The 10,186-nt window shown below is 29.1% G+C and overlaps 1 protein-coding gene across 1 annotated transcript; it reads left to right on the top strand.

Moving 5' to 3' along the window:
* The first annotated feature begins 8,078 nt into the window (after positions 1-8,078).
* On the top strand, positions 8,079-9,653 carry LOC114169632 (Tetratricopeptide repeat (TPR)-like superfamily protein). Its single transcript, XM_028054872.2, has one exon. It carries the CDS (start codon positions 8,170-8,172, stop codon positions 9,514-9,516), a length of 1,347 nt encoding a protein of 448 aa, XP_027910673.2. The 5' UTR covers positions 8,079-8,169; the 3' UTR covers positions 9,517-9,653.
* The last annotated feature ends 533 nt before the right edge of the window (positions 9,654-10,186 follow it).

The following is a 10,186-nucleotide window of genomic DNA, read 5'->3' as shown; positions in this document are numbered from 1 at the left end:
CATGGCTAATCTTCTCCAACATTTCCTTTAGCCACCTTCCATTCCATAGTTCCATTTCTACTCTTCATTTTCACCAATCTTCCATGGCTGAGAGTTCTGCACACCTCCTCCTCCATTTCCACTGCATTGTTGTGGATCTCCTTCCACTTATACTCAAAAGAGGTCCATCAAGACATGTGGAAATTCCCATTAAAAACTCTTACCTCTTTGAGGAACGATCGGAGCTTGAACCTTGGGTTTTCAAATCCCATTCATAGCACCACTAAATCCATTTTTTCTACCTAGTGTCACAGTAAATCCACTTCCTCCTCTAAACCAAACACGAAAATTAGGGTTTCAATTTCGTTCAGAACCACATAACAAAGCGGATCCAATTTACACCTGTTCAACACAGCAATCTATGTTCGATGTTTAAATTTAAATACATGTTAAGACAAACAATAACCAAGTAGATGTCAATGAAGAACAATAAACAACTGCGAGAGGATATGAGCAATAAACTTACGAAATATAAGCTCAACAACGGTCAAAGGGTGGAACCGGTGAAAAAGGAAAAGACAAAGTGTGCCAACGATTAAAGTGAGGAGGAATCCGATAGCGAGAAAGAAGATGAAGACGATGATGTGGTGTGAAGAGGAACGGCGGTGTGGTGTAATGAGAAAGAAACTGGCCATTAGAGAGAAGATGAGAGGTTAAGACTTTCAACTGAGTTATTTGTTTTTTTCATTCTACACGGTGCCAAGAAAGAGGAAAGTATTTTTTATTCAAATTTATTTTAGTCTCAAGCAGGGAGTTAGAAAATTTTGGAGGAATTGATTTTTTCAACTTTAGTTAACCAATATTTTTAATTTTAAAGAAAGTAGAGAATTTTGGAAGCAATTAGATTAGAACATTATAAATTTAGTAAAAATAAATAATTATTTATTAATAATTTGAAATAATATAATTATTTTTAAACATTTGAAATATATTAAAATATATAATTATTTCGATCACTAGATCGGTGGCTAAAACATTACATATTAAATAATGGGCTTAAATATACATTTGATCTCTATTTTCGTTGTTTTTATTCAATTTGATCCTCATTTTTGTTTTGTGTTTAATTAGGTTTTCATTTTCGTCAAATTTTGGTCAATTTAATCTTTTTTACTAACGGTGTTTAAATAATTAACGTTTTTGAATAGTACATATCACGTGTAAATTCCTGATATTTTTAAATTTTTAAATTTTTATTTTATTTTTTAATTTCAAAAAAAAATTTTGTGTCAATTCACAATTTTGCCACGTGTGATCTTGTTGTTGTATTATTTATTTTTATTTAATTTAGTTCCAATATTTATTATTTTTGTTCAATTAAGTTCCTATATTTGTTATTTTTCTTTAATTTAGTCTCAATTTTTGTTAAAATGAAACAATTTGTTCCCTTTAAAGTCGAGATCAATTTTTTTTTTAAATATTATATATATATATATATAATTGACATTATTATTAATTATTTTTGAAAATCAATTATAAATTATTATATTTAATTATAAATTGAATACAATTCTTATATTAATTATTAAATAGAATATAATTATTTAATGTTTTAAAAATATATATTAACATTTGTAAAATTAACATTTAAATCTAAAATATTTAATATTTGTATTTCGTTTTAGATATTAAATTAAAATCTAAAAAAAAATATATTTAAATGTTAATGTTAATTTCAAAAATATTTCTAATATTTAAAATATTTTTAAATATCAATTTTAAAAGTATCATTATTTTAGAATATAAATATTAGAAAAAAAACAAATTTAACCAAAATTGGGATGAAAATGAAAAAAATAACGAATATAGGGACTAAATTGAACAAAAATACGAATATAGGGACTAAATTGACCAAAAAAAATAACACAGCCATGTGGCATTAACATTGACACGTGACACAATTATGACTTGATACGTTGATAATTATTTTAAAATTAAAAAAATTAAATAAAAAATGAAAAAAACCAGGAGCTGACACATTGTATGTACGGTTAAAAAACATTAACTATTTAAACACTATTAACAAAAAGGACCAAATTGACCAAAATTTGATGAAATTAAGGACCTAATTGAACACAAAACGAAAATGAGGACCAAATTAAATAAAAACAACGAAAATAGAGACCAAATGTATATTTAACCCTAAATAATGTTTAGCGACTGAAAATATTTGCTGGCTAATTACCATATTTAATATATTTTACAAAATAAGATTTATTTTGGTCGCTAAATCCGTGGCTAAAACATAATATTTAGAAACTAAAACTTTTATGTGGCTATTTCAGTCGCTCTAGTAATGAATATTACTGTACATTTATTCCGTATCTAAATCGATGGCTATTTGCGACTACTATGAAGCGGTGACTATTTCAGTCACAATTTGTGACTAAATTATTTCGGTAGCTAAATTATATTTTTCTAGTAGTGTTAACATATTCACACACATCAGATAATCATTTTTATTTATTTATTTATTTAATAACTTAATTTATATTTGAATTAAATAATTCAATTCAATATTTTGTTATTATATAAAAATGTTAAATAAATATGATAATTTACGAAATCTAATATATATTATATAAAATGATTTATCTTTCTATGATTTACAATTACTTGATCATTCATAAAATTAAGTTTAGAAAAATATCTTTTATCTTTTATTTCTTTAAATAATATTATTTTAAAAGATATTTTATATATATATATATATATATATATATATATATATATATATATATATATATATATATATCTTATGGTATAAGAAAATAAGATGAATCAATCCATTCATTAATTAAATTAGTTTTCTAATACACGTATGCATATACATTGATTAGACTACTATATCCACAACACTAATTAAACAAATCTAGCAACAAACACTACACGAGTATGTTAATACATTGGTTAGACAAGTCTAATAATATACATTGCACAAGTCACTCATTACATAAATTAGATAAAATTATTATTACTATACATTACACGAGTCTATCCACTCATATTGATTAGATAAATCTTGCAATACACATTCACTAACACAAAAAAGACATTTAACGTCACCCCAATAACGTCTGCCTAAAAAAAGCCCAATGTTAAAAATGAGCGGTGGCATTTTTGTAAATAATGAGACATTTTTAACGTCTGACGTGGAGCGGGCAGACGTTACTTAACGTCTGTTAAAAAATACCCCGACGTCACTCAAAAAAGGACGTCGGCCCCTCCCACCCCCGACGTCACTTAACGTCGGCCCCTCCCACCCCCGACGTCACTTAACGTCGGACATAACACCCCCGACGTTAAGTTTCAGCTTATCTCTGCGCGAAACGTAGAAACCCTCGCGCTGTTCATCATTTCCGCGAGAGTTCCTGCCGGCGACGCCATTTCCGACCCCCTCCAGGTGAGTTTCGAAAGGTTTTCGCCATCAAACTTGTTGGGGTTTAATTATGGGTTGATTTTACGCGTTTTGAACCGATTATTTTCCGTTTTCATCCCCATTTGCAGCGTTTTGAGATTCGTCCCACTTGCTCTTCGTTCCCATTTGGCCAGCAGTGTGCAGAGACCCTAGACTTCCTCTCAAAGTTCGTCTTTCAATTAGAGGAGGTTAGTTTTTCATTGTATGTATATATTTGTTCATTGTATGTATATAATTACTTGTATTAATTTATAAATGTCATTATAGTTTTAGTCTTAGACTATTTTTTTGTTAATTTTTTTGGCCTATTTTTTTATTTTATTTAAAATTTTATAATAATATTTGTAAAATTAGTAAATAAAATTATATTTATTATTAGATATATGCATTTTTAATAATTCTCATTGCATTTTATTTTTGAATATTATTGTTGCAGTGTTATTTTATATATGTAAATTTATTATACTTATAGTATACAGTGAGCGAAACTTAGTTCCCGTTTGAGATTTAATACAAATGATTAGATTTTTAATCGTTTGTATTAAATCTTGAATTGTCCGATTGGACAGTTTGAAAAAATTATTTTTCATAATTTGCTACAATGTGTACATTAAGGTTTACGCATAAATTTCATAAAATTTCGTGAACAATTTCATACATAATGAAATTGTATTACTTTTTCAGCGATTCAAGAATCCATCACCTCTGCCAGATGATATTATCCACACACTAAGACAGGAATGGGCGGCATATCTATTGGAGAGTTGGAGTTGATACCACATGAATTAGAACTCCTTTCAAAAACTTTATTGTACAAGAATTTCATGTTGAAATTTTTAGTTTGTTGTTATTTATATTAGTTTAGAATATATGTTGAAACTTAAGTTCTATTATATATAACTGTAACTCCAGAATTGTGCTGAAAATATTATGAAATTGTTCTGGGAATTTTCTGATTTTCAGGTGTATGGATGTTGTAAAAACAGTCAAATTTTTTTAAAAAAAATGGAGCAGTTTGACGTCTGGTGTGCCCTGACAGACGTTATTTAACGTCTGACCGTACCAGGGTCGACGTTATTTAACGTCTGACGGGCTCTGACAGACGTTAAACTGCTCAGGTTTTTCCCTCATTTTAGCGCGAAAATTGACGTCTGTGTTACTAGCCCCGACGTTGGATAACGTCGGATTCCTAAAAGACCGACGTCAAGTGACGTCTGCTATTTTTCCGACGTTATTTTGACGTCATCCGATACGACGTCGGTGTTTGGGCAGACGTCAAAGGTCAAAAATGTCGGACGTTAAAAGGCTTTTTTGTGTTAGTGATTATACGTGTTTGATAATAAACTAATTAAACAAGTATAACAAATGTTATATGAATGTATTCATAGTTTAGCAATACATATTAGTTGAGTCTATCGATGTATTGATTAGATGCATTTAGCAATACACATTAGGAGTCGTTCATATATTGATGAGATGACTTTAGCAATATCATTATATAAGTCTTTTCATACATAAATTTCATGAGTATATTAATACACATTAGACAAGTTTGTTCATTCACTAATTAAATTAATTAAATGAGTTTGTTCATACATTAATTAGACGAGTATAGCAAAAAACATTAGAAGGGTTTAACAATACATATTAAATGAGTCTATCCATATACCGATTAGACGAATATAACAAAAATTATTATATGAGTCACGAGTCATTCTATACATTGATTATGTGAATTTAACAAAACAAATCAGACGAGTATATTCATACACTAATCAGACGAGTATTGCAACCTACATTAGACAACTTTTTTTCCATACATTGATTACATGAGTCTAACAATATATATTAGACAAGTCTATTCATACATATATTAGATAAGTTATCAATACACATTAAACGACTCTACTCATTCTCTTACTAGAGGAGTTTTGCAATATACATTAGATGAGAATGTCTACATACTGCTTAAACGAGTTTAATAACACACATTAGACGAATGTGTCCATATACTAATTAGAGAAATCTAACAACACATATTAGATGAGTTTGTCAATGCATGGACTAAACGAGTCTAACAATACACATTAGTCCAGTATATTCATACACTAGTTTGTATTTTAGCGAGTCTACTCTACATACTTTTGCATGTCCTTTATATTTTTAGAAAGTCTATTCTATATTTTTGCACATATTTTATCCTTTTTACTTTTACAAAGTCTACTATTTATATTTTTTCATACATATTGATTTTCTAAACCTGTGTATTAATTTTCACATTAATTATATTCAAAACTTAATTATAAATTTAAAAATATTTATTGTTTTTTTTTTCAACCTCTAAATCTCTTTTAATAAACACATAAACAAACATCAATTCATTATAAGACACAAGTTTAAAACTATTTATAACTTGAAGAGAAGAGAAGACTGAAAAACATAAATCTTGTAATATATATATATATATATATATATATATATATATATATATATATATATATATATATATAAATTGGTATCACCAAACTATTACAATTTAGGTGCTTTTTATATAGAGGTAAGTATAATTTCTTTTAGGATGTAGATAGGAACTGTAAGATCTTACCCAATCTTATACATTTAATATTAGGAAAAATATTGTTTGACATAATTTAACTACTATTTGATAATTTTTATAGGGATAAAATAGTCTTAGATTATTTATATCGATTCTTAAAATATTTTTTGTTGAAATTACTTCAATGTTCCAAGAAATGAATTATTTGATAGAGTAATTACTTTTAAGACAAATTGAAAAGAATTTTTTTTTTAAACAATCGAAACTGTAGCCATTGTTAATCGAAGTATTAATTAAATTGGCTTAATTATCATTTTGGTCCCCTAATTTGTTGGGTTGGTTCATTTTGGTCCTCTTATTATTTTTTTGGTTCAATTTGGTCCTCTAATTCTTTAAAAGGTTCAATTTGGTCCTTGCCGTTAAGTCAACTTTAACACCGTCTCCTTGACCTGTCACGTGTCATTTTGTGAAATTTTTATTTTTTTATTTTTTTTTAAATTTTTTAAATTTTTTTTAAATTTTTTTTAAAAAAAAATTAAACTACCACATGTCACCTTATGGTTGACACGTATCAATTAGAGATTTTTTTATTTAAAAAAATGTACTGCCACATGGTAGGTCACGATTGTGTCACGTGTCAAGCTAACATTGGTTGTTTTCAATTTAGTCCCTCAATTTACTATTTTGATTCAATTTAGTCCCCAAATTTTTTAAAATGATTCAATTTTGTCCTCTCTAATTTGATATCAAATTAGTAATTAAGCTTAATTACAACTTATATATACATATTAAAATAATTTTTATTATATTTATAGATTAAATTACTCCATCTAACTATTCAAATTATTATTATTTTTTACATGTATAGAAAATTTCAAGTGTAAAAAATTACTAGTGAAAAATGTAAGAAATGAAATAACATGAGTATTTAGAGAGTGATTTGATGTATAAATGGTAAAAAATTATTTTAACATGAATATATAAATTGTAATTAAGCTTAATTATTAATTTGGTCTCAAATTGGAAGGACAAAATTGAATAATTTTAAAAAATTTGGGGACTAAATTGAATCAAAATTATAAATAGAGAGACTAAATTGAAAACAACCAATGTTAGCTTGACATGTGGCACAATCATGACCTGCCACGTGGCAGTACATTTCTTTAAATAAAAAAATTTCAAATTGACACGTGTCACAACCATAAGGTGACACGTGGCAGTTTAATAATTTTTTTAATTTTTTAAAAAAATTAAAAAAAAAATTTAAAAAAATTTAAAAAAATTAAAAAATTTTGAAAATTCCACCAAATGACATGTGACATGTACCAAGACGGTGTTAAAGTTGACTTAACAGCAGAGACCAAATTAAACCTTTTACAGAATTAGAGGACCAAATTAAACCAAAAAATAATAAGAGAACCAAAATGAACAAACCCAACAAATTCTGGTACCAAAATGATAATTAAACCAATTAAATTTAAACAAGTTCATTAACTTGACCTATGCATTTGTGAAGAAGAACTTGTGGTCCCATGACTAAACTCATTTTTTATACCTCACAAAATGAATAATAAATACATAAATGAATAAAAACATAAAAAATAATATATATATATATATATATATATATATATATATATATATATATATTTTAATGATAAAACCTTAAACCAGAAGTGTTATGTTTTTAAGAAAAATTATTTTAGTCGATAAAAAAATTTAAATAGTTAATTTTATTTAATATAAATTTGTCTTCTTCAATTGATTTTAAAAATTATTTTATGTGTCTCCAAACCTTTTATCAACACAAATTAATGTTAAAAATTGATTCAAGGTGTTTCTGACATAAACCAAACATGTACTAAGAGGAAATTGAATTTTTAACCAATCAATTTTATAAGTTTGACTTTCCTGACTAAATCATGTTCATGAAAACATAAATTGGTTCAATTAGACTATAGAATTGTATAATATGAAAATGTGTAAAAATCTATTTTATTTAAAAATATATGATTATATAAGACTATACAATCATAATGCTTCTTCACATACATTCTTGTTATAAAGTAAATTTGGGAAGAAATTATTAGAACAATGTTATTCTTCTTCTTTCCATTCTCCATTTCTTCACTGTGACTCTTTTCTTTCTGCTTGAATGATCTGTGGGAGAAGAAAATCGATTAATCCAAATCCATTGCTTCATTATGCTAACAATGGATCCCAATTCCACACGCATAAACCTCGACCCAACGAAAGACCAGCTCCGCCAAAACTTCGCAGGCGCATTCCGTTCGTCACCGAAGTCAAAACAGTGGAAGACCCAGAAGAAGCCTTGTCTCTCTTTCACCGTTACAAGGAACAGGGTTTTCGCCACTATTACCCTTCCTATGCTGCATTGCTCTACAAATTAGCTCGTTCTAGAATGTTCGAAGCCGTGGAAACCATTCTCGCTCACATGAAAGACACCGATATGCAATGCAGAGAAAGCGTCTTCATAGCTCTCTTTCAATATTACGGCCCCCAAAAGGCCGTTGAACTCTTTAACAGAATGCCGCAGTTCAACTGTGTCCGCACCATACAGTCCTTCAACGCTCTTCTCAATGTTCTTGTAGACAATGATAGGTTCGATGAGGCCAATGATGTTTTTGGTCGATCCTATGAAATGGGTTTTCGTCCAAACACTGTCACTTTCAATATAATGACCAAAGGATGGTTGAGAAAGGGCGAGTGGGGGAAAGCATGTGAGGTGTTTGATGAAATGCTTCAGAAGAGAGTGCAACCGAGCGTCGTCACTTACAATAGTCTCATTGGGTTTTTGTGTAGGAAAGGTGATTTGGATAAAGCAATGGCCTTGCTTGAGGACATGGGTCAGAAAGGTAGACGCGCAAATGAAGTAACTTATGCTCTGTTGATGGAGGGGTTGTGTTCCGTGGAGAAGTATGATGAAGCTAAGAAGCTAATGTTTGATATGGCGTATCACGGGTGTAAACCCCAGCCGGTGAATTTTGGTGTGCTGATGAATGATCTTGGGAAGAGAGGAAAGGTTGAAGAGGTCAAGTCTTTGCTCCATGAGATGAAGAAAAGGCGGCTTAAGCCAGATGTTGTAACTTTCAACATATTGATAAATTATCTTTGCAAGGAAGGCAAGGCAGTGGAAGCATACAAAGTTTTATTTGAGATGCAGATTGGTGGATGTGAGCCTAATGCAGCTACATACAGGATGGTGGTTGATGGTTTGTGCCGGATAGGGGATTTTGAGATAGGTCTGAATGTTTTGAATGCAATGCTAACAAGTAGACACTGTCCACGATCGGAAACATTTAACTGTCTGGTTGTTGGCCTTTTGAAATTTGGGAATATTGATGGTGCATGCTTTGTCTTGGAACAGATGGAGAAGAGAAAGGTAGAATTTGATTTGGGGAGCTGGGAAACCATAATAAAGTTTGCCTGCATTGAGGATAAGGGTGTCGATGAGCTTATGACTGTACTTACATCTTCGTAAATCTAATATAATGCATTTTGTATGGGCGAATTGTCTGTATCTTTGCAATTTTTTACATTATATCATTTGAATTCTACTGCTTCTGTCTCATTTATCTTCTCTGTCTCATAGTCAATGATGTCCCAGGTTTATTTCCATCTTTAGCAAGTCTTCTCTTTATAATTGATTTAGAGAAGCAATTTCGTCTACAAAAATTGTGCTTCTAAATATTTAAATATGAAATTTATAATCTCTCTCATTACAGACAAATTATCTGTTTATAACATTTAAGGATAAAAAAACTGCTTGATGTCTCTATCTCAAAGATGGACATGTTCTGTCTTTAATGCATTTGCTTCCGTTTGTAATTAATTAGTGATAAATTATTATATTTATTTATAATCCTAACAAGCATAAAACTCAAATGCAGTTTTATGGAGGCTTTCAATTCTAATATGTAATAGAAGCTAGAGTTTTACTCCTTTATTATTAAATGAAGACTTCAATTTTTCGTAATGCTTCAGAAATTCTTTGCTTCAAATTTCCTACGAGGAAGATTCTTTAATGGTTTATTTATAATGCACACTGTCTTGTTTTAACTACTACATTGAGAATTTCAACGGGATCAATGAGCTTAGCTAGCTGCTCTCATCAACTACTCCGCACACATCAACTCCACCACATACATATA

This window comes from Vigna unguiculata, chromosome 11, assembly GCF_037176805.1.
Source record: "Vigna unguiculata cultivar grain cowpea cultivar isolate G323 ecotype 2 chromosome 11, ASM3717680v1, whole genome shotgun sequence".
Classification (NCBI taxonomy): Eukaryota; Viridiplantae; Streptophyta; class Magnoliopsida; order Fabales; family Fabaceae; genus Vigna; species Vigna unguiculata.
This window is presented reverse-complemented; position numbering and strand designations above follow the sequence as displayed.

What these genes read in the sequence shown, in the direction of transcription:
- LOC114169632 (XM_028054872.2), top strand. Translation starts at nt 8,170, where the DNA reads ATGATCTGTGGGAGAAGAAAATCGATTAATCCAAATCCATTGCTTCAT.